General features: G+C 38.2%; 1 protein-coding gene across 1 annotated transcript; it reads left to right on the top strand.

Moving 5' to 3' along the window:
• Nucleotides 1-2304: 2304 nt before the first annotated feature.
• LOC113020016 (immunoglobulin lambda-1 light chain-like) lies at nucleotides 2305-6196 on the top strand. Its single transcript, XM_080300849.1, has 4 exons — nucleotides 2305-2431; nucleotides 2516-2841; nucleotides 4995-5028; nucleotides 5682-6196. Exons 1-4 carry the CDS (start codon nucleotides 2392-2394, stop codon nucleotides 6002-6004), a joined length of 723 nt encoding a protein of 240 aa, XP_080156975.1. The 5' UTR covers nucleotides 2305-2391; the 3' UTR covers nucleotides 6005-6196.
• Nucleotides 6197-12531: the final 6335 nt, after the last annotated feature.

Below are 12531 nucleotides of genomic sequence, written 5' to 3' on the forward strand. Positions count from 1 at the left end.
AATTTTCTTGCTCCCATAGTTAAAACACAAGTATATTCTGACATACAGACTAAGTAATATTTGACCACTAGAGAGCATCATTTAATATTTCTTCATGAGTAAGAGAGAAGGCAAGTGTTACTGGTTTAAAATGTTGGTTGTAGATTTGCAAATGAATCTTCACTCTCGGTTAGTGAAGCATCGCCTCTCTGTGTTTCTGTTTCTTCGTTTCCAGGATGCACCTGCAGGTCTTAGTAACTCAAGTAAATGGCAAATAGGCTCCCTGTAAAATAAAATGGACCTGCTGTTTTTAATGGAAATGTTTCAGTTCATATCATTTGATCATTCAGAGACAGCTGAGCACGGTACGATGTTTGCCTAAACCTAACTTACTGTTAAAGAACACTAAATGAAGTCCAGTTATGAAACTAAGCCTTTCTGCATCTTTCTGCTGTCATTTATTGTTTTCCATTGAACATTAAAACCATTACATATAACCAGTCGGTAATATCTAACAAGAACAGAAGTTGAATGAAAAACACAAAACACTGTGCAGAAGACCCAGGACCATGACACATGAAGGCAATCCATTCCTTCCACTTTTGTGAAAAGGCGTCTCCTTTGGACCTTTGCAAGAAACCCATCCTCTCATAAAGATATCCTTTATATACACATTCTTTGAGCTATTTGTTTTGTAACCAACAATGAGCTTATTTTTTTTTACCACAACATCCTCTTTAATTACTCCAAGATACAGCATCATGGGATCTACAGGGATTTTGCCACCTATTTCCTTTCTTAGAGTTAAACATGTATCGTCCCAAAATGTTTGAACTTTCATGTCCAAAGATTTTGTGAGTGTCATTCATGTGACCACATTGCCTCCTGCTGCTGTGACTCACATTGCTTTTAAGGTGAATGTAAGGAGTAATATTTTAAATTGAATACGGTACTTTATGGGCAGCCAATGCAAGCTAGCTAGAACAGGAGTAATAGGGCAAAATTTCCTGGTACCAGTCAAGAGGCGGGCTGCTTCATTTTGGTCTGTTTGCAGTCTAAGAAGAAGAAGAAAAGAGGGAAGACCGTAGTACAAGGAATTACAATAATCCAACCTGGAGGTCACAAACGTTATCTTAGTGAACTTCTCAAATCACATACTCCTGCTAGAACACTTAGATCTGCCACTCAACTACTTCTGACCCAACCCAGATCTCGGCTGAAGTCCCGGGGTGACCGTGCGTTTGCTCAAATCATGACTAAAAACCCACTTTTTCAATCTTGCCTTTCCCTCTAGTTAATATTTCTTTTATAATTTTATATTATGCACTTTTATGCTCATTTAACTTCTTGTTTGCTCTGTACCTGTTGCTTTCCTATGTATCAGTGACAGCTACCTGTTTGCATACCTAGTACTTGCTTTGGTCCTATTTCTATTATCTTCCTTCTATTCTCTATGCTACTTGTTAAGCACCTTGGCATACCCTTGGTTTTTAAGTGTGCTTTATAAATAAAGTTTATTATTATTAATACAAAGCTTTCACCATCCCTGAAAACCAAGTTATCAAAATATTCAGTTTGAAGTAATTTGATTGAAAACATTAATCCAGGAAAGTATTCAGGAAAGTAATCACTCTAGAGTTGTGACTGACAAAAGAGCTCGTTTAAAGAGTTTTGATGAGATTTGACCCAATGTGAGAAAAACTGAAATAAACACTGAATTACTTTTTTGTGACTAATTTTAACATTTATCACTGAACATATAAATAAGCGAGGAATTTCAATATGTGCACATTCATCTGCAATAACACAAATGATTATACACAAAATGCTAACAAACACACAAATGTGTATGCTGCTGTATGTGATTTGCTTTAATTACATAAATTTGATGTATACTAGTCTATAGTGTTAAAACTGTTACATTCCAGCTGCAGTACATGTGGCAATAATCAGACTAAAAGGATAGTGTTTGTTACACAATGAGGTTGTGTAAAATAGATACATGTAAATGAAGAACTGTCAAGAAAACATTTTTATATATAAACTGAAAATGCACTTAAATTTTAGTTGAAAATCGATCATAAACACACTTGGGTAGAAAGAAAATGGAACGTGTGGGCATAAGGACATCAGTTATAAATATTTGTTTCTTTTACATTAACTGTTCGAGAACATTATTTTACGACAGACATGAGCATGAATGATGAATATGAATCCAAAACATTGTGAAACAATGTGAACAACAATGACAAACTGCTCATAAATCATTTGATCTATGAATGAAAGTAGTTTTGTTGAACCACCTCCTCCTTTGGTTTCCTCTGTGTCTTTATAAGCTCCAGTATCTCTTCTCACAATCTCACTCACATCTCAGCTGAACAGTAAAGATCATTTACACCTCACACTGACAACATGCTGTGGACCCTCTGCACTCTCATCACTGCTCTAACATGTAAGATCTTCTTCTCATTCCTATTTTTTATTCCATATTTAGAGCTAAAATTTATCTTCAGTTTTTTTCTGTGTTTCCTGGCAGATGTTGATGCAGTGATCGTGTTGACCCAAACACCTGCTGTCCACACAGTTTCTCCAGGTCTAGAAGTTGTTCTCAACTGTAACATAGAGAGATATGATGGGAATTCTGTTAGCTGGTATAAACAAGTTCCTGGAACGGTTCCTCAGTATGTTCTAAGATTTCATTATTTAGTTAGCTCACCCAGCTTTGGAACAGAATTCTCCTCAGACAGGTTCAACTCTAAATCCTCATCAAACATTGATTACCAGTTCATTATCAAGCGAGCAGAGACAGGAGACTCTGCAGTGTATTACTGTCAGACATATGATGACTCTGCTTCTGCACCCGTATCACAGTGATTCAGGCTGTGATAAAAACCTCCTCATTAGTACTTCTGCTTTTTAAGAAACTTTTACATGCAGAAAAAAGACCCCTCAAGAAAACTCAGTCAAACTCACCACCTTCACATAACATGTTGATAAACACTCAATTTTTCAGTTTTTAATGCTTTTTAATCTTTGTTATTATGAGCATAAAGAACAAAGCACTGAAATATGTACATCTTATTTACTCACATCAGCCCAAATGATCATTTAAACCAAACTATCCAACATACAGTATTATATGTTGCTGTTTTTAATAAATTTTATAGACACTACTCACATGTCTAACTGTTACATTCCAACTGCAGTTTAACTTATTGTTTAAAACAAAGTGTTGTTAACATGCAGTTAAACAAAAATACAAAGCTATACTGAAGATAGTTTAGAACATCTAGGACATCTTCATTTACATTTAGTTTGTATTGATCACAAACATATTTATAAGGCGGAAAGAAAATGTAGAAAGGTGAGGTAAAGAACACTAGTAAATGTTTGATACTTTTACAACCACTTTTCAAGAACATTATTTTTGTCAGACATGGTGATTAAACATGACTTTGGTAATCCTGATGGTGTGATTTGTTGTAGTTATTGTATTATTATTGTATATATTTGAGCTAGTCAGTTTGAGCTAGATCAAATGATGAAGCTCAAACTGACTGACATAATACTCATGGGAAGGAAATAAACAGTATCTACTCAGTGTTTTCTTCTTCCTGGAATTCTGTCAAGAATACTTGAATGTCACATTTAGTTAAGCAGGACTCAGAGCTGTGCAGTCAAAAGGGGTTTTATTTACAACACCAGGTGAGTTATTTACATATATACGGGAATAATGCAAAGAAGGTTCCAGGGATTCGAAGAGAAGGTCAGGGAAAACTCACTCACGCTACTCTTTGTTTCAGTCCATAACAGGAAACACACTCAGTCCAATTCCACACTGTTACTCACTCTCACTCATGCTTATCCATGTCAGGTCCAAGGGAAACAAGCAAGGATCCAGGAAGATCTATACAAGGAGACGGAGACAGACGTTAGAAGAAATACCAGGGAACACAGGGAAGTACACTAGAGAGAGCCGGGCCTACACTAAAGGAGGTACAACGAGGAACTTAGGAGGAACGGCACTCCAACAAGGCCTTCAGTACTGCCTGGATCGATTAGCAGTGACGAGCAACAGGTGAGTAGCACGTGGGTGTAGAAGCCAAGAGGACACAGGAAACCAGACGACAACCTGGCAGAAAAGGTGAGGACAGCACCTTGGAGCAGCAAAAGGAGCACCATGAAACTTTAATGAATTTTATGTATTTTCACTTAAATAATTAGTACAATTGCCCATAAACTACCAAATGATGATCTGTAAATGTTCTTGAAAGTGACTGTTTACACTTCACAGTTATGTCAAAAATACATTTCTTGTATTTTCCTGCTCTATTAGCTGGTCCAAAGGCTATGTGCAAATAGAAATTATAAAAAATAAGACTTTTATTTGCAAAAGCAAACAGATAGCAATAGTATGTTCCCCTAACATCACATGCTTTGTTATTGATGACTAATGAATAAAAAGAACAACAAAGAATACAATACTAATTTAGAATTATTTTACAACAAACGAATGCCAGCAAATTGAATAACAAAAGCACAATAAACATTCAACTTATTTGAAATGAATAAGACTTTGACATAAATACCAATTTTTGGTTCACAAATACACAAACACACACACACACAATTATATATGACCTGAGGACTATTACTCTCAGTGGTGGTCGTTGTTACACACAGATTCAGTATTCATCAGTGTGTAATTAGAAACACATTTATAAGGCAGAAAGAAAGACTGTCACCAAAATCTTCTTGAGAGGCAGCTCTGATTAATGCTGGCCAATAACGAGGACTTCATGAAATCTTGCACAAAACAAGTGACATGAAGGAATAAGAGAGACAGAGAGAGACGGTATTTAAAACACTTTAACATTGTTTAAAATGAACAGATTGATGAAGAGAATGAGATGTTGACAGTACAAGTTGGTCTCTACAGGATGTTTCAGTTCCTCTCCCCTCATCAGTGACAGTCAGGAGGTTTTTGTACAGCCATGTATACAAACTGAATCACTGTATTCGGACAAGGCACCAAGCTGATTGTGACAAGTAAGTGCTGTTTAACGGATCATAAAACAAGAGAGATTTTGCAAAAATCTGCTGATGACTAAGTCAAAATGTTTCTTGTTCAACATCATCTTTTGTGATTTTGTGCAATCAAAAAACTGAAAAGGTGTCAAACCAAATTTGTATATTTTTATATAAATGTTCACTGAGAATGATGTGAAATATGATATTGTTCGTTCTTATTATTCTTATAATGTTTTTATTTATATTTGGGTTGGCATTTCAAAAACATAGGCCTGTTTTCTCTTTCTTCAATAGCAGTTAACAGTGTTACTAAAGTTGAAAATTAATTTTAAGTGATTAGAACCTGGCCGTACCATTTTTTTTAAAGAAAGAAAAATGCTCACATGTTATGCAGAAACCAGAATTAAATTCATGACATCTTACATGAAAAGTTAAAGAGTAGCTAATCATATTTTATTTTGGGAAAACTTAAAAATAAATTCAATTGCTATGTTGAGTTATGTCTGTATATTTTTGCAAATAACAGTATAGTAGTATTGTTTTCTTCTAACTTCATAACAAATATTATGTTTATTCCATATTGACTCTTATTGATGTCTTGATTTTTTTTGTTTTCATTATTTCATTTCATTTCCTTTGATTTTTCCTGAACATCTTTCATGTATTTTCAGGCTCCAGCCTCCCTCCTCCTGTCCTGACAGTCTTCCCTCCGTCCAGTGCTGAGCTCCAGTCCGACACAGCTTCTCTGGTCTGTCTGTCCAGTCAGTCTGTGCCTTTTGCAGATGTGAGCTGGTTGGCTGCTGGGAGTCCAGTGAGCAGTGGGATCTCTACCAGCACTGCTGTTCAGAGACCAGACCAGACTTACCAAATCAGCAGCTCTCTGACTATCCAGACATCAGACTGGAACATGGATAAGGTTTATACATGTAAAGTGTCTTTGGCCTCACAGACTTCAGAGAAAACCATCAAGAAGTCAGAATGTCTCACTGAATAGTCGAGGACCAGAATGTGCATTTGAAATTGACTTGTCTACTGCTGTTTGCTAAAATATATTCATGTTGGAAATCTGAATAAGGCATAAGATTTACACCATGAGTATATTTTCTTGTCATTACTGCATAGTTTTAGGAATTCATGTTTTGCTGTCTTTTTCCTTATTTTAATAAAATGCAGTTTAAAATATTCATACATGAATTTTTTTTTAAATTTTACATAAAAAACGTTAATTAAAGTGTTGTTCATTTAAACTGTACTCATACTTCTTTCTTTCTTGCTTTTGTTGTTTTCATCTTATTTTTGCCAGAAAAGTCTTAAGTATGTGTTGTTTGTCACAGCGTAATGTACAATCGCTGCACACCAGTGAGCAGTGCTTCCTAAGTTTAGATAAACATACAAAAGGTCACAGTGACACTAAGATGACATGTTGTTTCTACCCTGCATTAATTTGCATCCTCAGTCAGTGAACCATCACCTTTCTCTCTCTTCTCTTCTTTCCCCGGATGCACCTGCATGAGTTCATCTATTATTTATAGATATATGTAAATGAAGAACTGTCAGCTTTCTGTTTTAACTAGTCAGTTTTCACAGCCGTAGTCATCAAGTAATATTTTTATTTTTTCTCGTTAAATATAAAACGGAGTAGAAGAGCTTCAGCTGTGCACACCATCTTTTTTTCAATCATGACCCAATATATCATATTATTATTTTAACATGCATTTAACATGCTCTAAATTACATTTAATAATAAGACAGAATTAAACAAAAATTAATCACCAATTCTAAGATCTGACTAGAGATACTGTTAGTATTAGTGGTCACTCATATTTCCAGGAGGTGTTCATCAGGTTGCAATAATATCTTTCACAGTCAAAACCCTCCAACAGATTTTTCAGATTTTTCTCAAATAAAAAATGGCTTACTTGCTTTTTTTTTAAGAACAAGGGGAAGCATATTAAAAGACCTGTACCACAGCGCTTTACTTTGTGTCAAAGACCTCTTTACTAAGCAGCCTTAGGTCCACTTGCTGACTGTGTATAAGTTTGCAGTGTGTACTGGATAAACTCCCATTTTTGTAATTATTCAGTTTAATTTCTGCTGTTACTGATAGATAGATAGACAGACACTTTACAATTATGATAAATATTACAATTAAACCTACAGTTTAATGTAATATTTAGGGGAAGGGAGACATCAGTAACACCCAAATTCTAAATAAAAAAATAAGTTAGCCTCCACTCAAGACAATATCACAAAGTATGCAGGTTTACCCATGGATCTACTCCTCCCCCTTTGTGAGTGTGGACGCTTCATCTCTTTGCTCTCTAAATGCTTTGCTTCTTTTATTGATTTTTACCGATTTTTATGCTGATTTTTTCCCTTTTTTCCATATGAGCTTACCTGCGATAGACTTTGTGAAAGTAGACTTTGTGCACTATTATAAATCCTCAAGCGATAATCCCCCTTTGGACTGTCTTGGTGCAAAACCAAGACATAAATCATGTCTCCTGGAAGGGGGAGGACGTACCACAGGCAGGGCACAGCGAGCTGAAATCTCTGAAACCGACTGGCCTTCACTTCCTATGAGACAGAGAAGCTCTTCTACCCCTGTACACGAGAGGAAACAGGACTGGACAACCGTGAATAGGAAGGTTAACAACAAACCTTCAAAACAACTGAATGTGAAACTGCAGAACAGATTTGCTCCACTATCAAAGGACCCTGGATCTATATTGGACAACCATCCATCTAAAAGTAGCGAAGTAAGGCCTGAAAATCCACGGGGAAAGCTAAAGGCTAGGCCTGAAACGCTGACTGTGGGTGACTCTGCCGTAAAGGATGTACAAAGCATGTGCGGTAAGAACACTAAAGTCCTCTGCTTTCCTAACGATATGGTCAACATCCTGAAGGAGAGAATTCTTCAAATTGCAGATGAATATCCAACTGTGACAAACATTGTCCTGCATACAGGGTCAAACGATGTGTCCAAACAACAATCGGAGGTTCTGAAACGGGACTTTATTGGATTATTAAACACTGTAAACTCTCTGAATGCAGCTGTATTCATCAGTGGGCCTGTACCGCCGGTCAGAGGAGGAGACGAGAGATTCAGCAGGCTGTTTACACTGAATAAATGGCTTATATCAGCATGTGCTGACCACTCAGTGCATTTTATCAACAACTTTAATATTTTTTGGGAACGCAGGCATCTGTTTAAAGCAAATGGATTTAATTTTAACAAGTCAGGGGTGAAACTGTTCACCTCCAACTTGTTTTATTCCATACGTCATCCATCTGTGCTTGGAGCCAAGGCTGAGATAAACAAGGAGTTATCTCATAAAGAGGAACAAACAGTACTCCAAGAACAGACAAAGCCCAGCAGAAACCTTGAGGAGGAGCTCCATCTGCCCCCACCCAGGAAGAGCCTCAGAAAGGAGAGACATCTGAGGCAAGAAGAGGCAAGAAGAGGGGTCCCTATTTGCCTCCAACTCTCTCAACAACACCAACGACCAGGACCAGGATCTTCCCCAGTCCCCCAAACCCCTGACAGGCCATCACCCCCATCACCCTCCTCTCCCTCCCTTTCTCCCTCCTCCCCACACCTGAAATTCACTGAAGAGATGATGGAGCGGGTCAATGCTGGGCTCAGATCTACCCCCCGGCCCAATCCCTCTTTGTCCCCCATAAACCCCCCACCAAAGCAGCCAAAGGTTCGCCACCGAGCCCCACCCTCAACAGAGCAATCGAAGTCACATTGCCCAGCCTCGCCCCCCTTAGTTCCTCCTTACCACCTTCATGCTTTGTCTCCGCAGTCTGATGTGTGATGTGTGGAGGGTCCGGGCTGCGAGGATTATGGCAGTGGTGACTTTTCCCAGGAGAAGCTGGGACCCTGTTTACTAGGTTTTAAAATTTCTGTACTTTTAGGTGACAGAAGGAGACATGTGGCCTGGTCAAAACACAGAGAGCTGCACTCTAAAAGATCTTTAAATATAGTAAACATACCTTGTGTGCCACAGACTGCTCCCAAACACGAGGGGACAAGTAATGCCTCTAAAACACTTAAGTTGGCTTTATTAAACGTTAGATCTTTAGCTGGGAAAACATTTTTAATTAATGATTTAATCACTGAGCACAGCCTTGATTTTATGTTTTTAACTGAAACTTGGTTGGACCAAAGTAACAGTGGAGCTGTTCTCATCGAGATGACCCCTCCTAACTACAGTTTTATCAGTGAGGCCAGGGTGAGCAGGAGAGGAGGAGGGGTTGCTGTCTTATTTAATGAATCATTTCAATGTAAGCAGCTATCTCCTGGAAGTTTTCAGTCTTTTGAATATGTGGCTTTACAGCTGAAGGCCCCATCCAAAGTTGTGTTTCTTAATGTTTACAGGCCTCCCAAATACTGCACAGACTTTTTTTAATGACCTCAGTGAACTGCTGTCTGTGATCTGTGTTGATTTCGACTGTGTAATTATTGTTGGGGATTTTAACATCCATGTGGACAACCCTCAGGACAAAGGGACTAAAGACCTGAGTAACACTCTGGGCAACTTTGGGCTGACTCAGCATGTAACAGAGGCCACACATAATAGAGGACACACTCTCGACCTACTGATCTCCAAGAGCCTGAGCATTTCAAACATTACTGTGTCTGATGTGGGCTTATCTGATCATTACTGTGTTTTCTTTGAAAGTAAAATCTCAGCCCACACAAATATATCAACAGCAGTGATCACAAAACGGTGTATAACTGAAAACAGTAGTGAGATCTTTAACCAGGTCTTCCCATTAACACCTGACCTGTCCAAAGGTTCAGTCAATGAGCTCGTCAATAGCTTTAATGCAAAAATGTTAAATGTAATGGATACTATTGCCCCCATTAAGGTGAAGGTTATCTCTGGAAGGAAAAAGTCTCCATGGAGAAACTCCACACTAGTGAAAAATGAAAAAAGAGAGTGTAGGAAAGCTGAGCGCAGATGGAGAAAAACAAACCTCCAGGTTCATTATGACATCTATAAAGAGAAACTTCACAATTATAATTTACAACTGGGGAGTGCAAGAAGGTCCTACTTCTCTGACATCATCACTAAAAACAGCCATAATGCTCGGGTCTTATTTTCTACAGTTGACAGGCTAACAAACCCTCCTGTGCCAGTGGCAGCTGAACTTCATTCAACCATGGCCTGCAATGACTTTGCCAAATTCTTCACAGACAAAATCCAAAAGATTAGACAAGCAGTTAGTACATCAACAGCAGATCCAGGATATGTACTGTGTCCACCGAAAAAATGTTTAAACACCATCAAACAGTTTCACCCGATTAACAGCAAAGACCTGGACGACATCTTAGGTCAACTGAACTCCTCCTCTTGCTGTTTAGATGTCCTGCCAACAAGTTTTTTCAAAAAGGTCTCAAAGACTTTAGAGTCAGACCTGTTACAGATCGTCAACTTTTCCTTAATGTCAGGTGTGTTTCCAGAACCACTAAAAACTGCTGTAATCAAACCTATACTGAAAAAGGACAATCTTGACAAGACACAAATGAAAAACTACAGGCCGATCTCAAATCTCCCATTTTTAAGTAAGATCATTGAAAAAGCAGTTTCTCAACAGCTCAATTACTTCTTAAAACAGAATAACTGCTACGATGCCTTCCAGTCAGGTTTTAGACAGAACCACAGCACTGAAACCGCTCTGACAAAAGTGTTTAATGACATATGTCTGAACACAGACAGTGGAAAAATGTCAGTCCTAGTTTTACTGGATCTCAGTGCAGCATTTGATACAGTTGACCACAACATCTTACTCAAATGACTGGAGAACTGGGCAGGTCTTTCAGGAACTGTACTAAACTGGTTCAAAACATACTTAGAAAACAGGAAATACTTTGTATCAATAGGTAACTTCACATCTGAGCAGACAAGTATCACATGTGGAGTTCCCCAAGGTTCCATCTTGGGACCCCCTCTGTTTAACATTTACATGCTCCCACTGGCACAGATTATAAAGAACAACAAAATAAACTACCACAGCTATGCAGATGACACACAAATATATATCACAATGTCACCAGGAGACCGAGGCCCTGTACAGGCTCTTGGTAAATGCATTGAGGAAATTAATGACTGGTTGTGCCACAATTTTCTCCAACTAAACAAAAACAAAACTGAAGTAATAGTCTTTGGCGCCAAAGAAAAACGATTACAGGTCACCAGAGAACTTCAATCTATACATCTAAAAACCACAAACCAGGCGAGAAATTTGGGTCTTGGACAGACCTAAACTTAGAAAAACACATTAAGACAATAACAAAGTCAGCTTACTATCACCTCAAGAATATTTCAAGGATAAAAGATCTGATGTCTCAACAGGACCTGGAAAAACTAGTCCATGCATTCATTTTTAGTAGGCTTGATTACTGTAACAGCATCTTTACAGGTCTACCTAAAAAATCAGTCAGACAACTACAGCTCATTCAGAACTCTGCTGCTCGAGTCCTCACTAAGACCAAAAAAGTGGACCACATCAGTCCAGCTCTGAGGTCTTTACACTGGCTGCCTGTCCGTCAGAGGATAGACTTTAAAGTTCTGATGCTGGCCTATAAAGCTCTGAATGGTTTAGGACCAAAATACATCAGTGACCTCCTGACCCAGTATGAACCTTCCAGATCCCTCAGGTCATCTGGATCCGGTCTTTTATCAGTTCCCAGAGTCAGAACCAGACACGGAGAAGCTGCATTCAGCTTTTATGCTCCTTATATCTGGAACAAACTCCCAGAAAGCCTCAGATCAGCTGAAACACTCAGTTTATTTAAATCCAGGTTGAAGACTCACCTATTCTCAGCTGCATTTGAATAAAGCACCAAATCCACACTTTTAAGCTTAAATTTCAAAACTTACACTAACTACTGATCTTATCTATTTCTGATTTTATCTGTTTTGATGTCATGGTCCTGGGTCTTTTGACCCAGCGTTTTAAGTTTGAGTTTATTTTGTTCATTAGGTTATCTAAGTTCATTTGGTTATTAGACTCCTTGTGTTTTCTTCCCCTGTATTTAAGCTTCCCCTCACCCTTCGTGTTTCATGCTGCGTGTCTTATGTTATCAAGTTTGTATTATTATGCCTAAGTGTTTCTAGTTATTATTTTCCCCTCGTGTTTCCAACCATGTTAAATCTCCCCTGCTCTTCATGCGTTTCATGTCTGTGTCTTACGTTGTCAAGTTCGGGTTGTCATGTCTATGTCTCATTATGTTTCCTGTTTTATTGTGAAGAGGTCTGGTGTTCTGTGTTCATCATGTTCAGTTTTACTCTCCCACTGTGACGTCATTATGTTCATGTGTGCCAGCTGTTTCCTCATGTGTCTCCACTTCCCCCTAATCACCTCCTGTGTATTTAAGTCCTCTGTTTTCAGTGCGTGATGGTCAGGTTGTCTGTTGTCCACGCCATGTTTCCTATGCCATGCTTCCAAGTTTCTTGTCTAGGTTTTTCTTATTGTTTGTTTAGATTTCCCAGTTTAGGTTTGTGTTAA

The sequence above is a fragment of the Astatotilapia calliptera genome, chromosome 4 (assembly GCF_964374335.1).
Source record: "Astatotilapia calliptera chromosome 4, fAstCal68.1, whole genome shotgun sequence".
Taxonomy (NCBI): domain Eukaryota; kingdom Metazoa; phylum Chordata; class Actinopteri; order Cichliformes; family Cichlidae; genus Astatotilapia; species Astatotilapia calliptera.